General features: G+C 54.8%; 4 protein-coding genes across 4 annotated transcripts; 2 read left to right on the forward strand and 2 right to left on the reverse strand.

Moving 5' to 3' along the window:
• Positions 1-1,235: 1,235 nt before the first annotated feature.
• On the forward strand, positions 1,236-2,762 carry IUM83_03160 (berberine-like protein; the record flags this gene model as incomplete). Its single annotated transcript, XM_067927144.1, has 1 exon — positions 1,236-2,762. One exon carries the CDS (start codon positions 1,236-1,238, stop codon positions 2,760-2,762), a length of 1,527 nt encoding a protein of 508 aa, XP_067791832.1.
• A 14,520-nt stretch (positions 2,763-17,282) lies between these two features.
• On the reverse strand, positions 17,283-19,824 carry IUM83_03161 (Pseudouridylate synthase 7; the record flags this gene model as incomplete). The annotated part of the gene is made up of 2 exons (XM_067927145.1): positions 17,283-18,868; positions 18,969-19,824. 2 exons carry the CDS (start codon positions 19,822-19,824, stop codon positions 17,283-17,285), a joined length of 2,442 nt encoding a protein of 813 aa, XP_067791833.1.
• A 330-nt stretch (positions 19,825-20,154) lies between these two features.
• IUM83_03162 (phenylalanine-tRNA ligase, alpha subunit) lies at positions 20,155-21,972 on the forward strand (the record flags this gene model as incomplete). Its single annotated transcript, XM_067927146.1, has 5 exons — positions 20,155-20,771; positions 20,844-20,972; positions 21,051-21,166; positions 21,241-21,325; positions 21,405-21,972. The coding sequence occupies 5 exons, from the start codon at positions 20,155-20,157 to the stop codon at positions 21,970-21,972; spliced, it is 1,515 nt and encodes a 504-aa protein (XP_067792014.1).
• A 274-nt stretch (positions 21,973-22,246) lies between these two features.
• Positions 22,247-23,325, reverse strand: IUM83_03163 (Mitochondrial Carrier (MC) Family; the record flags this gene model as incomplete). The annotated part of the gene is made up of 3 exons (XM_067927147.1): positions 22,247-22,515; positions 22,601-22,694; positions 22,765-23,325. The coding sequence occupies 3 exons, from the start codon at positions 23,323-23,325 to the stop codon at positions 22,247-22,249; spliced, it is 924 nt and encodes a 307-aa protein (XP_067791724.1).
• Between the last annotated feature and the right edge of the window lie 66 nt (positions 23,326-23,391).

Genomic DNA, 23,391 nt, shown 5'->3' on the forward strand with positions numbered 1-23,391 from the left:
AGCAGCTTGCGTCTCAAGCGGACCAGCAGCGCTACGCTTGGCTGGGCGTCCCTTCGGCGGCCCCGCTGTTCGCTTCGCTCCCGATTTATAGATTGTACGTTCAGCCCAGTACAGTGCGCGGCTCACTAGAATCCTCGGCGCTGGGCCCGCCTCCGCAAATACCGCGCGGTCCTGCTTCACGGGTTTGCTGCGGCTACGTGACCTCGTAACCGCTCGCCTTAGATGGTCGGAGGCGCTAGCGCGCCTCGTCTATTTAATGATGTCGCCCACCCTATGTGTGATTTCACTGGAATGGGCGCGTGTTTCTACACTATTTTCTGATGGTACTGTACCTTATGAGGCATTGAAACTTGTGCTGTGCGTGAATCATGCAACATGATCAAATCTCCGGACGCAGAGCCCCCTCCCCGGGGCACAGCAGTACATATATGTATGTAGATTAGCCAGCTAACTCGCCGGGTTACCATGTCTGAGCAAGTACATGTATTGCGTCTGGTATGTATGCTTCGACAACGTGGCATCGCAAGCGCTGAATTTTCGTGCCAAAGGATTTGGCCGTAAACGCCCGCCATTGCAATCTCCGCATCCTTGTACAACCATGTACTCCGCCACACCAGCTGTAGGTAATCTGTCATCTGCCTCAAGTCAATACCATTGATGGTCGAGCTTCAATTTTTCACTCAAGAAGACGTCGTCAATGAGAGAAATGGTGGAGCGCACAGGTCGAGATGACAACTGCATACATTCATAGATTTTAAAGTTAACCCTTTTTTAATTAATGTTGCTAAAAAGCATAATTTCTTATTTGTGGATGTGCAGTAATACACCGGAGTTCTAATAGACAAAGAGCAACTTTACTCAGCAAAGTAATGCCATGTGGCGTTCCTACCCGCCGGCATGAAACAACTTGTGATGGTGAAGATTAAAAAACTAAATCTCCTCGTCACATCGCCGCGAGAGAGGCGGTGTTTCACGATCCTGAGCTCGCCCGCTGGAACGCTAGACTCCAGGTGCTTGTATGCTCCGTAGGTACATGCATATGAACGATGCCGCGATTGGCAGGAGGAGAACCACAGATGGCGCTACAGTTCCCAAACACTGCAACCTCTCGCTGAGAATGGGCAGCTCCCGCGACAACTTGTTGCCACCAACAACTTGGCACTGCTTTGATCACTTCCGCATTTGCCCTCAAGCGCTCAAGTCTCCAACAACTCGACGTCAAGGCAAGGCAAACCATGGTCGTTTCGGTCTCCAGCGCTAGCCGCGCGATTTTCGCTCTCTGCTCCCTCATCGCCGCCCAGGGAGGCTTCGCTTCTGCTGCTGGGGCTCCGGCTGACGTCGGCTCGTGCCTTACCAAGGCTGGCATCGAGCACTCGGTGCCTCAGACCACTACCTGGACGATGGACATCCAGCCTTGGAACTCGCGTGTGAACCCCGTGCCTGCGGCTGTTGCGTTCCCGAAGACGGAGAAGGAAGTGTCGACCGCTCTGCAATGTGCCACTGCTGCTGGTGTGAAGGTGACCACGCTGGGTGGCAACCGGTCGTTCTCGAGCATGGGTTTCGGCCGCAATAACGGCGCCCTCATCATGAACCTGAAGTACATGAAGCACATGAAGTATGATGCGGCCACCGGACTCCTGTCGTACGGTGGCCCCGTCATGATCTCGGATGCTGCAAACTTCATGTGGAAGGGCTACAAGCGCACGCTTCCCCACGGTCGATGCCCCGATGTCGGCATGACCGGTGTCGCCGCCGCGGGTTTCGGTACCCTGTCCCGCCATGCTGGCACCATCCTGGACAACATTGAAGCTGTCCGCGTGGCCCTGGCGAACGGCTCAATCGTGGACGCCAGCGCCAAGCAGAACTCGGACCTGTTCTGGGGCGTGCGTGGTGCCGCCAGCTCCATGGGTGTGGTGCTGGACTTCAAGATCAAGACTTTCGCGCCTCCGTCGCAGCGCGTGACGAACTACACCATCGCCTTCGACAAGATCGCCAAGCCGACCCAGCAGGACAATGTCAACGCCTTCCTTGGTACGCAGAAGTGGGCTCAGAGCGCGGACAACAACGACCTGCTCTCGATCCGTTTCAGCCTGAAGACCAAGGCCACGCTGCAGGGGTTCTTCTACGGCTCGTCGGAGCAAGCCAAGATTGTGTTTGCCTCGCTCATGAAGAACCTGCCGTCCTCGATGGTGCTCACCACGACCGAGAACGATTTCTGGGCGTCGGAGGCCATCTCGACCCCCGGCATCGTGGAGCAGGCGATGTCTCCTCGCCGCTACTTCTACATCTCGTCGGTGACGATCCCTAGCTCTGCCCCTCTCACCAACGCCACCGCCTGGGAGCTCTTCTCCGGCACGGCGTACGCCCCCGCTCTTCCGGATGCTTCGGCCTCGGGCTTCGTGGACATCTGGGGAGGCAGGTACGCCAAGGGCGTCAAGGCTGACGCGTCAGCCTGGAAACACGACGACAGACTGCACCTCATCCGTTGGGACATCCGTACCCCCACCTTCGACGTCAAGTTCGCCGACAGCACGATCACTACCATGCGCAACAACTTCTACAAGTTCGTGAACGCCTACAAGGCTTCGGGTGGTGTTCCCGGCGGCTTCACGACCTACCGTGACGAGAGGTGGACGGTGAAGGAGATGGCCGAGTACCTGTACGGCGGTGGCAACTTCGCCAAGTTGCAGCAGATCAAGACTAAGTACGACCCGAAGCAGGTGTTCAACACGGACCCGCAAGCTATCCCCGCCCTGGCTTAGAGGATCAGATAGATCCAAAGCGTATCAAGCATTTAGACAGACGTGACTATTTTACAAGATGGATGTTTAGTTAGCCCCAGACACTTCAACATAAGCCAATCTGGTGCGCTGGCATTGTGAATCGTTTTCATCACTTATTGTACTGGTACTTCCTTTTGCACGACTGCTTTGCTACTTCGTTCCCATGCTCTCTCTTACTGCTAATAAGTATTTTCTGTGAACTTTTGAATCGAATACCACAGTTTTTATTTATTTTAATAGGTAGGTTCTTAACTGGTCCGTCGCCTGTTCTTGAGGTAAAGGTGAGAGGACCTCAATGCTCAAAGGCACCTGAAGCACTTGTAAAGCTTGTCGTAAGTATCTTAGGAATGTGTACACACGCTGGTGCTGAGAATTGAGGAAACTTATTCGCGTCCTCAGTTCTGATCTACCTTCGGAGAACGCATGCAGGCAGATTCAATAAACCCTAACGCATTCTGGAACTACTAGGGCGTAACATTCTCAATTTCAAACGAGGCACGAGGACTTCTATCGCAGCATCATATCGGCGTGGATCGTTCGCTCAATCCAGGCATCTATGCCGACTCTGACAAATGAAGTTGAACGTGAATACGGAGCGACGGGTCCTGCGGAATGGCACCAGCACAAACATGGTTGCAATGGCTTCGTCTCAAAAATGATCGCCTACTGTTGCAGACACCGTGAACTACTTGATGTAACCTGGCTGCACAAGAATTGTGACGAAGACTCGCGGCGATTTGTATGCAGACCTGGACGGCAAGAAGAAGAAGAAGCGCAAGAGCAGGTTCTCGGACGCGCCGCCCGCCGGCGACGCTCTCTCGACCGATGGAGAGACAGTTGACTTTATCGAAATGGTTGTTGGTCGCCGAGCCATCCATTGCCGCACTTGTGCATCCTTCGTAGCGATTGCTATGGAGGCATGGCGCAACGTCGAAGTGGCCATTCGTCGCAGCGTTGTCCATGGCATGAGTGATCCATGGGTGCACAACTGCAGCAGTGGATAACGCAGCAAGCAACGGACACATCGGCATGGTTCACACTAGCAATGGATGGAGCTGCGAAAAATGGTCATGAAATGTCATTCGAATGGCTGCATAGGACCGACCGGAAAGTTGTACAACTGTGGCATTCGACGGCGCTACTAGTAATGGCAATATGAGCTTTGTTCGGTGGCTGCAACAATACCAACGCGAAGGCTGCATCAATGCGGCTATCGATGGTGCAGCTGTAGAATCTCATTGTGATCATATACTGAACTGATCAGATCTATGAACAGGCTTTTTGCATAAGGCAATTGGCATCCTTGAGCATAGCTAGCGAGCATTAAAGTGCATGCACATGTAGCGTCTGAACATGTCATGCTCAGCGAATAGGTGGTAGGCAAAAAAGGCTTTATCAGGTATATGGTTGCGGTACGCTACTGTAGCCTTATGAAAGTGGTCAAGCCGCTGGGGGCCACGGATAATTCCTCCTTCTCCACCGACCCTCCTCCGCCCCCCCCCCCCCCCCCCCCCCAGGCCAACGTAAACGACACTTCCGGTAGTAGTAGTAGCAGCAGCAGCAGCAGCAGTGGTAGTAGTAGTAGTAGTTGCTGTTGTTGTTGTTGTAGCGGTGCTGGCTCCGAGACCGTCGACGTGAGTATCCTGAGCACGGCCAACAGCGATGCCACGACTGTGGGGGACGCGGCCAAAAGCGTTGAGCTCCAACACTGGCAACTCGAACGTAGATAGTGTCGCGTTGGGCCCGAAGAGTGTTTGTCGTTGAAGTGGGTGCGAGTGTTGGTCCTGTCGAGAAGCGCGGTAGTTGTGGTCGATGTGCGGGGTAGACGGTTTATTTAATACTGAATTGCTACTGCTAGCCTAACATGCATGCCTCGCTGTGCTCCTACGCGAGCACAGGGCTCTCTGCGTATTTCTGGGGTTTTCCTTGACTATGTGCTACCCTGCGTCTTTTTGTTTTCTTTTCATTTCTTTTCTACTAAATGCATGTTCTATGTTTCTTTTTCATGTTTTTCCTACAAAATCCATGTTCACTGTGACGGCTGACCCTCTCGGGTAGCTGCCACAGGAACTTCAAGCCTCTGGCCGCTAGCAAGCAAGCCAGAGCCTTTGCGCCGCATCGCTCTGGCTTGCTTGCTCAGCAGGCCAGGGGTGGGCCTGACATCTCCCCCTGGTTGACTTCGCGTTGGCGGAGTCGATACTCATCCAAGAGTTGACGCCAATGCGAAACGTGCTTGATCTGCGCTTCGCTTTCCCAGGTTGCCTCATGCTCCGGCAACCCATGCCACTTCACGAGCCATTGACGTTTGCGACGTCTAGTTCGTTTCTTGAGCAGCTTCTCCACAATGTAGAGTTCTTCTCCAGTGTCCTCGTCCAAGATTAGAGGTACAGCCTTCGGAATCGGTCGATTCGGAAAATCCTCACGATTCGTTTGGTAATGGGTCAGTAACTCTACGCTGAATGTCGGATTAAGACGTTTCATTATGCGGGGAAGTATCAACTTTGCCACATTGTCGTTCACCATACGTTCAATCACTAACGGTCCAACCTTCTTAGCCGCTAATTTCGCTTTCTTCAATTCAGTGTTCTGTTTACGGTTTTCAGCGGTAAGTTCTTCGTGTCGAGCAGCACTAAGTCACCTCTTTTAAAGACAACTTGTCTGCGCTTGCGATCGTAGTACTCCTTTTGTCTTGCTTGAGCTTCTTCTAAATTCTTCTGAGCACGTTCTACGATCTCCTGTCGCTCCTTCGCGAAGTTCTTCGCGAACTCCGCGAGCGTCACATCATTCTCCGATTGCAGCAGGTCTTTCATCTCCTCTGCCACAATGTTTGACACCTTACATCCTGTGTCAAGTTCGAATGGCGCGAACTTCGTAGACGCGTTGACGAGGGTCGAATGCGCATATTCGATAGTCCCTAGGTGCTTAACCCAATCGTCACCGTGATACGAGATCATGCATCTCAATACATCTTCGAGCACGAGGTTCTGGCGCTCTGTCTGGCCATCTGCCTGAGCTCGGTGCGCAGTTGTCATGCTGAGTTTGATACCCATCAACTTCATCAATGACTTCCAAAAGTCCGAGATGAACTTCGAGTCGCGATCACTGATGATGACCTTCGGCAATCCGTGATGCCGAACAACTGCATCAAAGAACACTTTAGCCGTGTCCTTCGCGTCAGCTGTCGAATACGTTGGTGCATACTTCGCTCGCTTGGACAATTTGTCCACTGCAACTAGTATTGCATCAAACCCTTCCGACACTGGCAAACCCGTGATGAAATCCATTGACACCACTTCCCAGCATTCCTTTGGCACTGGTATCGGCATCAGTAGTCCTTTTTTCTTCTGGCTGCTGGACTTCAATCGTGCACAAGTCTCACATGTGCGAACGTACTCCCTTATGTCGCGGTCCATAGTCGGCCAGTAGTACCATTGCGCTGCTTTCAGGTACGTACGTCGGCTTCCAGGATGCGCGGACGTCTTTCCATCATGAAATTCGATCATGACATTTGTGCGAAGCTCTTTTACCTTCGGCACACAAAGTCGGTAGACAGTTTCGCCTTTCGTCTGTTTGAAAAACAGAAGCCCATTGTGCTTGACAAACTTCTCCTTTCCTGCTCCATTAGACCACTGTTGCTTGAAAGTAGGGTCTGATTCGTATCCTTCCTGAAACGCTCTTTTCGTCTCAGGGGCCAAGTGCGGACTTACAAAATGATAGTCGACGCTGTTGACTTGCTGCTGTGCTACGCCAATCGGGCGACCCTCCCCTCGTAAGTCGACATCGTCGAGTAACAGGTGAGTATCATCCGTTGACAACTTGCGCAACACTGCAGACTTAATACGGTGGTCATGAACTGGTGCGGCATTCTTCGCGCATTCGTCGTCGCAGTCATGAACCGTATACGTCACATCCGGAAGAGGTGCTTCATTCTCCTCTTCGTCTTCTAGTCCATCCGGTGGAGGCCGTGAGAGCGCATCCGCTACAACGTTCATCTTACCTCGCACATGATGCAAAGTAAACGTGTATTGCGAAAAGTGCGTCAAAAAGCGAGCCATCTTTAGTGACACTCGTGGGTGATGTAACATCCACGAACACGCTGCGTTATCCGTGTAGACGTCGAATGGGCGTCCATGCAGATAGTGTCTCCACTTCTCCGTAGCCACTTTGATAGCTAGTAGCTCCTTCTCATGCGTAGGCCATCCACGCTCATGTTTATCAAACTTCTTCGAATAGAAGGCAATCGGATGATCTGCTCCGTCATACCTCTGTGACAGAACTCCACCAATACAATGTCCTGACGCGTCTGTCGTCACGATTAACGGTCGCTCAAAGTCCGGCAACTTCAGCGTAGGCGCTTGCTGAAGTGCGAGCTTGAGATGCAAATACGCGTCCTCCACAGGCTTCGTCCAATTCCATGGGGCATCTCCCTTCGTCAAATCCCTCAACGGACGAGCAATCTCGGCAAAATCACAGATAAATCTGCGATAATATCCTGCCAAACCCAAGAAACTCAACAACTCCTTTCGATTCGTCGGAGTCGGATACTTGGCTATCGCTTCCGTTTTACGCGGATCAACGCTTACTCCTGCCTGCGAGACAACATGTCCTAGGAAAGCCACTTCGGACTGACCAAACGAACACTTTGCCATGTGCGCAAAAAGCTTCTCGCGACGCAGTACCATACAAACTGCACGCAGATGCTCCACATGCTCCTCCATACCCTTCGAGAAGACGCAGATGTCATCGAGATACACGACGACAAATTCGTACTTGTCGAACAGCTTGTGCATGAGCCTAGACCATGTCCCTGGCATTCCAGCCACTCCCATGGGCGCTACACACCACTGATACGTTTCCTTGTGTGTTCGAAACGCAGTGTACGGACGACTTGACCTCACCACCAGCATTTGATGATATCCCTGCGCAAGGTCGATCAACGTGTAGATGACACAACCTACCATCTTACCGAACAACTCCTCGATTAATGGCAACGGGAGCTTGGCAATGACAGTCACGCTGTTGAGATAGCGGTAGTCGAACACCCAACGCAACGGAATCTTCAAATTGCCGCTACGCAACCATTCAGCCCTTTTCGGCATTTGACCGGTGACTGGTTCCTTCTTCGGGATTGCGAAGATGTTCGAAACCCACGGCGAGTTCGACACTTCAATCCATCCTTTCTTCAACTTGTCTTTGACAAATTCTTCGAAAGCATCCTGTTCCATCTTCGACATGCGGAACGGTGCACGAGAGCTTGGTTGAGCCCCCTTCTTCAACGTCACTTCAAAGTTGACTTCACGCATCGGAGGCAATCCGTCTGGTAATTGCTCCGAAAACACATCCTTGAACTTCTTACCGACTACGTTGAAGATCGGTACTGGAATTCCTTCCACTTCGGGCACAAGTTGTATCTTCACCCGAAACACCTGCTCATACTCGCCTTCCTTCAAGTTGTGCGAGAACGACGGTGCATCGACGTCGATGAATTTCATCCGGTCAGGTATGACAACCTCCTCCTTTTGCCAATCCACTTGAGGGTTGTAGTCCTTAAACCACGGTTTCCCCATAATGACGTCGTGCGACTCCGGCAACTTCCATTCCACGAACTCGATCGCTGGAAAGAAGTACCCATCCATGCTCACTGGCGCTTCCACGTGTTTGACATCCGTCGCCGGTGTTAACGTGCCATCAAAGTGCTGAGCTTGAAGTCGTCTCGACAGAAGCACATTACTAGCCAAACCTGGCATAATCATGTTCGTGCTTGCACCCGTGTCCAACAGAATTCGGACATCTCTGCCATTGATGCGACCCTTCCTGATGAAAAGGTTACTCGTACGTTCGGACTTCACTGCGTTCACCTTCAAGGTCTCCGTTGTACTTGTTGGTTGCGATCCTTGCTGAACCAACTTCACTGGCTGCTTCTCATGCAACTCAGCTTCCTGCTCTGGCGGCGATCCGCACACACCAGACTCCAATTCCGGTTGCATCGCATGCAAACTCGGTTCTTCAACTGGCTGTAGTCCACACGAGCCAGCATCTTCCGTCATTTCTGACGCTGCAGTGACAGTCTCTTCCACTTGTACACGTGCCTTGTCCATGAGTGCCTGTAACTCATCCGCTTGTTCCTGGATGTCAGCCACACACATAGTCACGCGATCCATGACGACAGTATCCACCTGTTCGTCATCCTCGAGGACCATGTTCATCCTCGGCTTACGCCCTTGATTACTGCCCGAGTTGTTGTACTTCGGCGCATTCCGCTTAGCCATTTGCGTCTGCTGCGGCTGTATCGGACATTGACGAGCCCGATGGGCGCTACTCCCGCACCGGAAACACAGGTTTCGGCGCATACATTCCTCCTTCGACGGTACCCTTACGCTGTCGATCTCCATCGGCACTGGTCCATCGTTGTTGCTCTTCGATCGTCTGTTGTCGTACGATCGGTACCTCGGTCTGTCGCGTGCTCCATCCGAGCGTCCACGATGCGCGTGAGACCGGTCATAGTCGAGCGCTACGGTAATAACGTCGGTCAACGTTGCACTCCTGCGATACTGGACTTCCTCTCGAATACTTGACGGCAGACCACGCAAGAAGTACATGATCTTGTCCAGTTCGCTCATCTCCTTGACTTGAGTAATCAAGTGCCTGAACTTGCTGATATAATCGGGCAAGTCTCGACACTGACGCTCCTTCAAGTCATTCATCTGGTCCCGAAGACGTTCTTGCAGATCCGGAGGCACGAACACTTCCTCCAGCTTCAAAAAGAAGTCTTTCACACTCTTCACATCGTCCTTCTTGACGATGTACCACTGCGCGGCTAGATACTTCAGCGATCCCGCTAACACAGCCAAAATGCGTCCACTCAACTTACTATCCTTCCAGTCTATGCCCTTAGCTAAAACGTACTGCTCCACCTGCTCCCGGTATAGTTGGAACGATTCCTTGAGCGTCCCCCCGTAGCTGGGCAATTTTATCCCATCCAGCTTTAGTTGCGACAGCTGCCTTGACTTGCACAGCTCGTCGATCAATTCTGTCTGCTTCTCCATGGCCGCCAACATACTATGCATTAATTGGGCCGGACTAGACGATCGCCGCCGCTTCGCGGCGGTGGGTGTGTGGTTAGTCGGAGCCGGTTACGCTCGCTGTTCCAGCTCGCTCCACTCATCGAGATAGCCCCCCTCTACTTCGCTCCGGAGGGTGTACCGTTCGTCCCAACCCGTTACGCTCGCTGAACCAGCTCGCTCCACTACTTGGCATACCGTTCGTCCCAACCCGTTCCGCTCGCTGTGCCAGCTCGCCCCACTACTTGACCTACCGTTCGCTGCAACCCGTTACGCTCGCTGTGCCAGCTCGCTCCACTACTTGGCCTACTGTTCGTCCCAACCCGTTCCGCTTGCTATTCCAGCTCGCTCCACTACTACGCGATCGCGCACGGTGCTTGAAGGTCCAGCGTGCTTGAAGGTCCTGCGTGCTTAAAGTTCCTGCAAGTCGCGTTTGAAGGTCCGGGTTCACCCCTGTCCAGCGCACGTATTGTATTTCGCGCGCTGTATCGCGAAATGTGTATGGCACCCCGAATAGCAATATATTCTAACAGAGAGGATTTTGGCCAATCACAGAGCAGTAATAATATATTATGTATTTATCTCACGCCCAGAAGGTCGTCCTCTATTTACTTTATAGCGCTATCGCGCACATGTACAGGTTGCTATGTCGCGCACGCAGCGCACCGTCGTCGCTGTGCGGCGCTCGCGTCCTGTGGGGCTCGCAGCGGCGCCCGAATTCGAATTCAAAAACGGAAATTTTAGGGGGGAGGCAATTTCAGCCTATCACAGCATGAATAAATATAACGCAAGGCTATTTTTGTAATATCGGGCATAGATTAGCCAGTCAAAAGGATGGTGGGATGCCATAGGGCAGGTTACTAATGCGCTAATGCAGGGCCGTAGGGCTATGCGCTACGGCAGGCTGATGCCGCAAGGGCGGGATACGACGAACAGGAGACAGACACACCGAAGACTCTGTTAGTTGTAGGGGATCCGCCATCTTGAACAAGCGAAAACTTCGTACTTTGTGTGTTCACCCTTGAACCTTGATACCGGTGGGATCAATCTACTTTGAGGGGCACTGACTAAAAGAAAGTAAAAGAGAAAACCTGTTAAAGAAAATAGCCTACGCTACTTCCTAAAATTGGCCGAGTTATGCACTGTGGGAGGTCTTGGACTTCTTCGATGACTTTAAAGAGGTCGATGACACGTGAGAGGTCGATGACGCGTGAGAGGTCGAGCGGTGACGGTTATCGTCCTGGTCTTCGCTTCGCCAAATTTTGCTGTGCCGGGCTACCAAGAACAAAAACTGACTAACCGGCTTCGAGACTTATAGCGCTCGACTTAAGTACGGTGCAGTCTTTTGAGAACAGCAGCTACTATGGCAAATGGACTCTCACCGGGGCCAGATGCAAAACAAATTTGCACCACGGCTGCCCTCCAGTTATATCCCACGTCAGCGTACAATAGTAGGTTGCCCTATTAATGTACCAATGTCTCCCCAACAGCTGGGTTGGTCACGCTGACGTGACACATACACCTCAAGGTGAAAAAGCCTCCCCTTGAGTGCCGTGCAGCAGCGAGCCTTCCCCCCGCAAGTGCTACCAGATGTCGCGTTGGGCCCGAAGAGTGTTTGTCGTTGAAGTGGGTGCGAGTGTTGGTCCTGTCGAGAAGCGCGGTAGTTGTGGTCGATGTGCGGGGTAGACGGTTTATTTAATACTGAATTGCTACTGTTAGCCTAACATGCATGCCTCGCTGTGCTCCTACGCGAGCACAGGGCTCTCTTTGCGTATTTCTGGGGTTTTCCTTGACTATGTGCTACCCTGCGTCTTTTTGTTTTCTTTTCATTTCTTTTCTACTAAATGCATGTTCCATGTTTCTTTTTCATGTTTTTCCTGCAAAATCCATGTTCACTGTGACGGCTGACCCTCTCGGGTAGCTGCCACAGGAACTTCAAGCCTCTGGCCGCTAGCAAGCAAGCCAGAGCCTTTGCGCCGCATCGCACTGGCTTGCTTGCTCAGCAGGCCAGAGGTGGGCCTGACAGATAGCTAGTACTCGCGGCCGCGCACGTGCTTGGGCTGCCGGGACGTGCTGCTGTCCTCGGACGAGTGTGCCGTGGACCCGAGCTGGCTCCTGCGTGAGCATGAGCCACTACGAGAGCTTCCTGGTCACCGCTACTACTACACGACGCTGCTCCCCGTCCGGTCAGTACTCGTACTGCAGGACCAACGCCTCGATCTGCGCAACGTGCTCGCAACGGTGGAACGTCACCTTCGTAGACGCTGCGTCATCTCCTGCGACTTGTACGTGCTCCGGGTTGACAACAGTCAACACGTCGATGATGTTACGAGCCATTGCAACGTTGGCATCCGAAGTCACAGGTTGAGGAGCTACTGCCGGTCACGCGACATCTCTAACAGCCTGCGTATCAGCCTGTGTATCAACCTTCATGTCCCCCTCGGCATTAGCGTGCCCGCTAGCGGCAAGCGTGTTTCAGCACGTATCGTCCGAATCATCGTAGTCGTCGTCTTAATGTCCAAGCGCAACAATGTGCGGGCGCGTAGCCTACGAAGTCCATAATACCTGAGTTGAAACTTAGAACAATGGAACGTGACGATGCAAACGAGCGGTGTACTTGTACTACAGACGGTAGTGTAGTAGGTTGGCTCGTCGCGTAGCGCAAGGCCACGAACGAGCATTGCCAGACGATCGCGTGGCGGTGATCGACTTGACGTGAGGCGAGTACGGTGGACAAGTGGCCAAGTAGGGCCGTAGTGTGGGACAAGATACGGGTGGTGACGAGGGCGAGCCAGTGGGCTAGTGCCACCAGCCACCGACGGGCGTTGAGCAAGCAGTGGAAGGTTGGAGTGGCGACAGCGACGGTAGAAGATCGCAGGCGTGGGGCGACACGCCGAAGGACAAGGGCGAAGAGTATGCAAGCGAGGCGAGGCGAGATCAAGAGCAGGAACGTGAGGCTATGAGGCCTTGAAGTACCGGTGAGGGAGAGGTCCAGTAGGCTAGGAAGGCGCCCGTGCAGTAGGAGTAGAGGTAGATCGACGGGGGGTAGGAGGGCAGCGAGCGGCGGTCGGCCGGCTCGACCCTCAGTTGCGATTTTTCACTGGTTAGTGGAGGATCAAGACTAATATACACGAGTTGCGCCGACGCAGGGTTACGGTCGAGACAGGTGAGCAGAGGCAGGCTCGTGCACAGATGAGGGCAGTGTTCGAATAGGGCGGCGGGACCGTGGAGAGAGACCACGGGGGCTGTGGTAGTTGGAGCTCCTCGGCCGAGGGACGACAGGGCTCGCATGTGCCAGTGTGCGAAGGGCTCTGCTGTCCGGTGCATATAACCGGGTTTACGAGCAGGAAGCGGCTAGTGGGGCCACCCGACCACTAGTGCTGATAATGCTTCCTCCCAGCCATCCCTATCCTAGCCATGCGTGCAGGCCACTAAAGTCTGGTCGACACTGAACGGCCTCGCACTGGTAGACTCCCCTGCTAGCCGTGGCGCTCCCAACCGCTGAGGTGATCAACTTGTGTTAAATATCTACCTACGCCGTGGTGTAACAAGAAGGTCACACGGGTTGGAGATAACGACAGTAGTCTTAGCAGTAGCACGTCATGAGCGGGCTCCGACACCGCAGTACCGCCATTTACCATCGCCGACTGCACGCGTAAGTCGACACCTGGGTTCGCTAACGCATGCCTGACGTCGAAGCTGCCAGCATCTGTGTCTGCCTTTGCTTGTTGCGTAGTGAATGCCCCGCCGACAGACATTCACGTCGGCCCGACACTAAGTGTCACCTCTACCGATCATTTCCCATCCTACTGAAATGTCAAGGTCTGTTCATAAACCTGATCAGTACTGTATATGATCACATTGAGAGCTAACCGCTGCCGTGAACCATGGGCATGTTGAAGTGGTCAAGTGGTTGCGCGAAATTCGTAACGAAGGATGCACAGCCTCTGGAATGGATCAAGCAGCAGCTAATGGCCAGGCATCAATAGTCCGGCAGCTTCACGAAGACGCAACGAAGGATGCACCGCTGCAGCCGTTATCGGTGCTGCTGGTTAGGGGTACCTGAACGCAGTCAGTGGTTGCATGGTAATTAGTCGGAAGGATGCAGCGCTGCCGCTATGATCAATGCTGCTTCGAACGGTCACTGGGATATCATTCGATATCTACACAGCAATTTCAGCTAGCACGTTACAAATGAAGCTATTGCAGCAGCTTCAGAATATGGCCACTTTGCTGTTGTTCAGTAGCTGCACGGGCACAGATCTGAGGTTTGTTCAGCACAAGCGATAATCCAAAGACGAACAAGAACGATAAAAATGCTGATTCTGGATGCAGCACGACGATTGTAGACGAGCCTACCAAGTTGACCTGCGCGACTCTGGTGAAACCACTCAGGAACTCGAGGTATAAAGCGTTAGCTCCCCAGGCGTTGGTCTACCAACTATGCAAAGCGACCAAGTTTACCCACGTACACGCTTGGTCACGCTGAAATTGAAGCAAGTATGCAAACAAAGGTAGTGGAAATGCGAGCTAAGATCCGAGATGAAATCGAGCTTGGTGTCGTGAAACGCATGAAAGAGAAGTTCGAGGCTCAGGTACTTGCCGACCTTGATGATCTATAGATGATCAACGATATACTTTATCGATATCCGTAGGGTAGTAGCAGCCACTTTATCGCAAGTGAATTCTTGTGTTGCAAATTAACTAAAGCTATCATACCAGGTAAGCTGCCTAAGGCGCGGAGTTGTCCAATCTACCCACAGACCCGAGTGAACCAGTATTTTGTGCCGGGATGGGTGCATTGACCTTATCCACTCCGTGTTGATTTCGAAGGGCATAAGAACGTAGTATGGATGTAAATCTACTTCTATTCCTTTGGCGGTACGAGACAACTCTCGCGCAAATGGTGATGCCTACTACCTCTCGCCCTCACATCACAGTTTGCGGGCTCCTCGCAACTACACTCGAGTTTTCGAGTACAGACCAGAACATAATGGTCACCCAATTCTCCGAAGCGGAGTGCGCGCTTGGAGCATGCGACCCCTCTGGCTGGCACGACTTGATGCACAACCCCGGGGGGATATGCACGAGGATGAAGACTTTCTTCATTAGTCAAGGCAAGCTAGATCGTGTCAAGTGGATGTCCGCAAACTGTGAAGGCGGTTGGACTGAGGCGACGTTTGAGGCTGCCATGACTGAAGCAGCGTCAAAAGGGCATCTGGAACTTGTCCAATTCCTTCACGAATATGTCAATCTACCAGCTACAGATTCTGCTGTTGCCGCCGCTGCTGAAAACGGTCACCTTGGTGTTGTTGGATACCTCCTCGACGTCCTACGTGAGAGCTCGACGGCGACCTGTGGTCGCGTGGAGTTTCCAGAATCGAATTCAACGGTTCCTGATGAGCGTGGGAGCTCGACGAGGTCGCGTGGAGTGGGGGAGTCGGCGCATGAACGACCTCAATTAAGTGTTGAGACGTCTGTGAACCCGACAAGTGATCGTGAAATGAGATCTTGCCCGAACGGCGCAGACCAAGAGGACGAGTGTCCAATTTGCTGTGATGATTTTACTGATCCGTTCACTACGACATGTCGCCACACCTTTTGCAGCGCGTGCATCTTTCGGTGGCTCGCGACGAACAACGCGTGCCCGGCATGCAGACAAACGCTTGATATCTTGAGTCCTGTGGAAGCGACTGGGACACAAATGTCGGAAACGGTTCCTTTCCAGCCGTCTCTTCTTGAAGAGGAAGACGATGCCGCGGTGCACTCGTCGCTGTTATACCAGCGGTCTTCGACGGAGAGCTTCGAAAGCGCTAGCCACCAGCTTCGAGAAGATGCAGCGTCACCTCGTCACTTCAGCTTGGCCGAATTGGAAGACGAAATTGCGCGTGTGTCCGCAGCGCATCGTACTGCCACACTGATCACTTCGAACTATGGCAATGCCCGATCACTGGGAGAATCGTGTCTCCAGACAAGTTCAACTGCTGATAGTTCGAGCTCGAACGAGTCTACTTCATGGTCGTATGAATACCTGGACATTGATCGACAGCAAATGGAGCCATACCGTTGGCCTTCTGGGGGCAGTAGAGAGCGAGGACGGCATCGCTTGCCCAGCTTTGATGACGGGGACTACAGAGATCCACGAGTGTTTGAGCCACATCATTGGCCTACTCCTGGACGGCAGCGATTGCCCAGTTTTGACAATGCACCTCGCCGCTGGCCTAGCTCAGAACCACCACGTGCACCTCACCGCTGGCCTAGCCCAGCGCTACGCGAAGAGTGTCTCAATGAAGCAAGCCGACATAGACTTGGTTCCCGCTCCGATGATGCGGGCGATGCATGCTCCATTTGCTACGAAGTCCCTGAGTCGTGCATGAACGCAGTGTCGTCACTCCTTCTGCACCATTTGTCTGGAGCAGTGGCGCGAAATTAGAGATACATGCCCAGTATGCCGGGATCCTTTAGTGTGAACAGCTTTTAGTGTTGATGTGAGATCAAAGACAAAGACTCTGTGACTTTACTTACGAGGGCTATGGTTGATTGTGCTAGAGAATTCGTCTTAGGAAAGGTGTATAGTTAATAGGCTCACCCTTTGGGAACCTAGCTTGGTTCCGATCCGTTCAAGAAGGTTATCAACGCTTCGATGAAGTTTGAGGCCGACCTCCGAATAAATAACTGTATTGCATTTTTTTTTGCCTTCTGACAAAATAACATATTCTGACAACTTTTGCGTCAAGTTCAATTATTTATTTCCATCGTCGTCATAAATAATTTTATGTCACATGGGAAGAAAAGAAAGCGACAGTTTCCTGCCGATGAGTTCATCCGATACGAAACTATGTTGGATGATCATGCTACATCTATCTGTAGGCTTCGAAGCAACTAGAGAGGATGTGCAACTGTCACAAATCTATGAAATACTACAATTCACTTGTGACCTCATGTTACTGCGAAAAGGTCATCACTGGGTTATTCTATGTGGAATATGACTGAACAATTCGAGGTTTAGGTGTCACTGTGCTCTCTCACTTTAAAATGACAGTTGCCTGGTTCCATCCTGAGATGTGCTCCGATTTCAGACCCACTATTAATTAATAAGTGGCGCGAACGAAAGCGAGTCGCGTCCTGAAGTTGCAATGTGATCTCTCCGCAAACGAGAAGTGACAACGGCATGGACTTCTTATTGGACCTTATTAAAAGTTACATGGCGTTGAAGTGACAACGGCATGGACTTTAACTTTTAATAAGGTTGATTCATAGATATGTGTGTGGTCTGGATGGAACGCATGCTGTGATCTTCGAAGTAACTTTCTCGCGTGTTTTTCTATTGTCTCCGTTTCAGTTGCATGCGCGCACTGCCAAGCACACTATCTTCAAAATCTAACTCAGGAGTCCTATCGTTTAGACACATCACGAGACTATCTGACACCGTCAGCCCCTATGACCTGCCTAGACTGAAACCCGGACGGCCGATTGCCACTTGCGTCTTCTTCTGGGCGGTGATGACCTTGCGAGTATCGCCACGGCCAGTCTTGATTGCCTGTGAGCTCGACGCACCGGACCTTGAAGCAGAATTTGCAGCAGAGGATCTGTCCGCGTTCTTCGACGCTTCGCTGCCAGCTGCCTCCGAGGTTGAAGTTTGCCAATTTACATGCGCGCTGCTGCTTTGCTTCATCAGCTCGCGGGTGGCGATGGTTGCATCGGAACCGTAGTCCAGATCAAACTCGAGCACTAATGCGCGGTGTGATCCTTCCACTGCTGGCCTAGACGAAGATTCAATGGCATTTTCACCGGCAGAAGAGTCCTGCGCTGATCCAGGAGAATTCGCAAGCAATGCATCAACGTCATTTGGGATCAACGGCTTCGTCGGGTCCTCGTAGCGCTCCAACCGGAACGAAACACGCGTTGGCTTTTTAATCAAGTGGCGATATGATCCATCGAGCAGGTAGGTCTGGCTGCCGTCTGGTCCAAAGTGCGCGTTGAGGTCGATGCCATCCGTTGTCAGCATTTTACGATACGCCGTGCCCACTTCGTTGGTCGGGTACTTAATTGCATGACCTGGTAGCGGCAACACCACGTCCTCGATCGAGTACTGGTCCACATTTTCTTCGGTGAGTTCCATAACTGCCTGAAGCGGTTGCCTCCTCGAGCTCTTTCCAGTCCTCAGACGCTTCCTCGAAGGCTCGCTTGACTCGTTAAGCTTCTTAACAACCTTGGGATCATCACTTTTGACAAGCACAAGGTCACCCACAACAGCTGCCGTAGACGAGAATTTTGCCACTCGCATACTCGCCATTTCGTTCCACACGAAGTCCTGGTACGCTTCAACATACGCAATGCGCAGTGGTTTTGGGATGTTGTTCAAAGCCAGCTCGTGAGCATCGATGCCGTGTTGCTGAAGCCCCTCCAGCACTGCACGCTCCGGGACAAGGAAAGGTGGAAGCATACGTAGTGCAGCGGCAACGTCCTTGTGGCGCCTGAAGTGTTCTCTCGCAGCACGAATTTTGCTGGCCTCTCCATCCTGGGGGCGCAACAACAGCAGCACTGCCAGCTTGTAGTCCTTGCGCAGCATCGCACGGCCGAGCAAGTGGTACGACGTACTAGCGTTGCCAAAGCGCTGCAGCCCGAAAAAGTTGATAAATCCACGCGCTTCCCAGCTGTGGACAGCCTTGCGCACATCCGCCTCCGACAACTCCTTCTCATCTTTAGGCAAGGATCGCACCACCATGGCAATGCGATTGCCAGCGCAGTCGCCCAGCTCCAGCTTCCTCGACACGTAGCGCAAGTCGCCGACGAGATACTGTTGGTCCTCGAGCTTCTTCGAGCCTCCTGGCCGGAACACCACCTGCGCGCGATCCTTCGGCACACGGTACACCGTGCAGAGCTGCGTGGTGATGCCGCGCTTGTCCTTGACGTCAGCGTAGGAGAAAAGAGCAGGCGAGATCTTCAGCATGGACGCCAGCTGATTGATCACCGCCGACGTGTCCTTGTTGCGCTTGTACAGCGTGAACTGCAGGTAGTCGGCTGCGTCACAAAAGCAGCAACACCCCAAAACTCATCAGTCCACTCCATCAACCACCACTTACTACTACTACCACACAACCCCCCCCCCCCCGCAACGTACGCTGTCCGACCGGCCAGTCCCTCCTGCTGTCCCTCTCCCCAGGCAGCAGCTTCACGGCGAACTGCGGCCGGACGCGGATCACGGCCGTGTCGCTGCCGATGTTCAGCGTGTCGGCCACGATCCTCGTCTTGCCGTAGCGCCGCATGGTCTCGTGGATGAACACGCGGTCGCCCTTCTCGTTGAGCCCGCCCAGGTAGAACGTGAGCCCCTCGGCGGCCGCCAGCGCGGCGTTGGCGCCGGCCTCGTCGCCGCGCGTGGCCTCGAACTCGCCGCGCGCGCGCTCCACCTTGTCCAGGAACTGCTCGAACTCCCTGCCCTTCTTGGCGCCGATCTCGCGCGTGACCAGCGCCACGAGCTGCCGCAGGTGGAAGGCCTCCTGCGCGGCCTGGCCCAGCGTCTGCTGCGCCAGCGACGCGCGCTGCAGCTTGCGCGAGAGCGCGCGCACGGCGCCCAGCAGCTGCTCCTTGCCCGGCTGTGGCTCGAGCCTGCGCAGCTCCTCGCGCGGCGCCACGACGCCCAGCGCGAAGTCCAGCACGCGCTCCTGGAACACCAGCTGCAGGCTCTTGCTCTTCCGGGCCACGCGCTGCAGCGCCACCGGCTGGCGCGAGCGCGGCGCCAGCTCGTGCGCCACGAAGTCGGCGAAGCGCTGCTTCACCACGCCCGGGAAGCCCGCGCGCCGCGCGTCCAGGAAGCCCGAGATGCCCGCCACCTCCTCGGCGATGCACACGCTCTCGTGGTCCGTGTAGCCCTCGCCCTTGAACCACACGGGGCCCGCGCCGCCGCCGCCTCCGCCGCGCCGGAACCTGCGCCCGCTGCCGTTGCCGCTGCTGCGTCCGCCCTGCCGCCGAGCCTCCATCGCCCACGTCTCAAGCCGAGTAGATCCAGTAGGTAGGGCGCCCCCAAGTCGCCGAGTGGACGCCAGTGGCTGATTGATGGCTTGAAAAAACAAAACAAACAAAAAACACTCGGAAGAGTGACATGGCTGCAGTTTACCACTAAAGCGAGGGAACAGGTAGAACGGTAGATCGCACTTAACAGGATTCTCCGTCTCCACATGTCGCAGATGTGTGTCCCCGTTTAAGTGCGAAGTGGTGGACGTACACCACCCCGTCCAGAGCTCCATTGACCAACGAGCGCGACGTAGTGGAAGCCCCACCCTCTCTACAGTATCTACCCACCTGCTGCCATGAGCGCCGGGGAAGCGGACAAGACGCGCGCCGAGGCGCTGCTGCTGGCGGCCATCGGCGCGGACGGCCGCGTGGCCGACACGTTCGAGTTCGCGCAGGCGCACGCGCTGTCGCACGAGCTGGTGGTGGGCGTGATGAAGTCGCTGCTGGTGGACGCGTTCGTGGCGGACGAGGAGCGCGCCACGTCCTTCTACGTGCTCAAGGACGAGGCGCGCCAGTTCCTGGAGCGCGGCTCGCCCGAGGTGCAGCTGTTCCAGGCCATCCCCGCCGACGGGGGCGCCGACCGCCAGGCGCTCGAGGCCGCCGTGGGCGCCGCCACGCTCAAGGTGGGCCAGGGCGCGTGCATGAAGAACAGGTGGATCCGCCTGGACAAGCAGAGCGGCAGGTTCCTGCGCAACGTGGACGCCGTGCGCGACGACGTGGCCGACATGCTGCGCCGCCTGGAGCAGGCGGGCGGCGCGCTCGAGGCCGTGACCAAGGACGAGGCCAGCACGCTCAAGCGCCGCAAGCTGGCCGAGCTGCGCACGCGCAAGTCCTACGCGCTGTCCAAGGGCGCCAACTTCGCGCTGCAGCGTAAGAAGCAGGCGGCGGGCCTGACCAAGGAGATGCTGGACGGGTGAGGAGAGAGACCAGGAGAGAGAGAGAGGCCTGACAGCAGAGGAGACTGACTGACGGACTGACTGTGCAGGGAGGCGTGGAAGAAGGAGACGTTCAAGCCCTACAACTTCAAGACCATGGGTCTGAGCGTCGGCGGCGGACACCTGCACCCGCTCATGAAGGTGCGCGCCGAGTTCCGGCGCGTGCTGATGGACATGGGGTGAGTTGTGTTGGATCGATGGAGTGGACGAGGGAAGAGGCTGATGCTTTATTTTCTTTTTGTCCGGTTGGGGTGCAGATTCCAGGAGATGCCCACGAACCGCTACGTGGAGAGCAGCTTCTGGAACTTCGACTCGCTGTTCCAGCCGCAGTCGCACCCGGCTCGTGACGCTCACGACACGTTCTTCCTCACCCGTGTGTTTGCTGCCGGTGCTTGGTGGGTTGTAGATGCGTTGCTGATCCTGATTACCTTTATCTTCTGTCTGCAGAGCCCAAGCACTGCCTGACGGTGCCGGAGGACTACTACAAGCGCGTCCACGACATGCACGAGAACGGTGGCTTCGGCTCCATTGGGTACGCATTTGCTCCGGCTGCTGTTAAGATTGCTGGATGTTAGCTGGGCTCACAACTTCGCTACTTTGGACGAATGCAGTCACGGCCGCGGTGCCTTCAAGCGCGAGACGTCCATGACGAACATCCTGCGTACGCACACCACGGCTATCTCGGCTCAGATGCTGTACAAGCTGGCGAACCAGCCTGGCGGCTTCACGCCGCAGAAGTACTTCTCCATTGACCGTGTGTTCCGTAACGAGAGCATGGACGCGACCCACTTGGCCGAGTTCCACCAGGTGGAGGGCGTGGTGGCCGACTACGACCTGTCGCTCGGCGACCTCATCGGTATTATCAAGGCCTTTTTCCTCAAGATCGGCATCACGCAGATGCGCTTCAAGCCGGCGTACAACCCGTACACGGAGCCCAGCATGGAGATCTTCGCCTTCCACCCCGATCTGAAGAAGTGGACTGAGATCGGTAACTCGGGTGTGTTCCGTCCGGAGATGTTGCGCCCCATGGGCCTGCCGGAGAACGTGCGTGTCATCGCCTGGGGTCTGTCGCTGGAGCGCCCCACGATGATTAAGTACCGTCTCAACAACATCCGCGACCTGTTCGGCCACAAGATCGACCTCGAGCAGACGCGATCGGCCAAACTCTACCGCTACTAAACGTGCAGACGGATACCAGAGCCCCACCGGGCTTTGGCTGCGGTAGATGCCCCAGTTAGTTAGCAGTGGCGATCTGAGGAGGGATCCGCTGACTCAATAAAGATGCGAGTGAGATGTTGTTCACGGCTGTCGTTGAAGTTGATGCGTCAACAAATCTATCGAGAGTCTAGCCTGACCAAGGCGCCACGACTCGTCTCAAACGATGGACACCTCCAGAGAAACCCGCAACTTGATGGATTTATGGTACCGTCTGCATACTTTCTATCTAGGCACATTAGTATCCGAGTTCGGCCGCGAGCTTCTTGGCTTCCTCCCAGAAGAGGAAAGTGAAGATGGTGTGCGGGCCTAGCCGCATGTAGTGCGCCGCCCAACCCTTGTAGAAGCCGCGGATGCCCTCGCTCTTCATGGTCTTCATGATGCAGTCCACCACGCCCGAGTAGAGCTTGCCCTTGCCGTTCACCACCTTCTGGCTGTAAATCCGCGTCGACACCACGTCCATCGGGTTCATCGCCGTCGTCACCACCAGGCCCGTCAGGATGCTCGCTGCAGCCAACACACAACAGAAAAGTCAGCCAACTCATCCACCTCCACCCGATCAGCTCACACCCAGCCAGCGCCACCAACTCACAGCCCAAGTGAACCTGCACGCCATCCTCGAAGCCCGCGGCAATCACCAGCGTCTTGGCCTGCGTGTACGTCGCCAGCTGCGTGCCCGAGCCGATCTGCACCACCCCAACCACCCAACACAACGTCAGCACCCCACCAGTTCAATTAAACCCTTCGACAACGCACCGCAACGCGCGGGATCGACGCCGACGCGCCGCGGTAGAGCCCGAGCAGGCCCTCCGACGTGACGATCTGGCGGAAGCCGTCCACCATGCCGTTGTACGCGTACTGGGCGTTGATCTTGCCCGCGGAGCTGGCGGCCTGGATGCGCGCCTTGACCAGGAAGAAGGGGCTGCCGATGAAGGCGCCGATCATGCCCGAGGTGGCGGCGGCGCACACGTTGCGCAGCGGGAACGAGTAGGCCGTGGGGTCCGTGGCGCCGAAGACCTTCTGCAGCGGCTCGAACAGCCCCAGGCGCGGGCCGTTCATGAAGATCTGGTACGAGATGCCCGGCCCCAGGCCGCGCTGGATGCCGCGCAGGCCCTCGGTGCGCCCGATGGTGTAGAAGGCGTGCGCGAAGTTGCGGTACTGCACCACGGGCGCCGCGCCGCGCGTGACGCTGTGCGCCAGCTCGCCCTGCAGCTGCATGCGCGTCTTGATGACCTCCATGGGGTTGGACACCACGCAGGCGCCGCTGGTGGCCACGCTGGCCAGCAGGAAGTCCATGAGGATGCTGCGCTCCGCCATCGCCTCTCGAGTCTCGACGCTTGAGCTTGGGCGCGACGAGGCCAGAACCGATGTGGATGATGCGGC

Source organism: Phytophthora cinnamomi, assembly GCF_018691715.1.
Source record: "Phytophthora cinnamomi strain GKB4 chromosome Unknown Contig38, whole genome shotgun sequence".
NCBI classification, from domain to species: Eukaryota; Oomycota; class Peronosporomycetes; order Peronosporales; family Peronosporaceae; genus Phytophthora; species Phytophthora cinnamomi.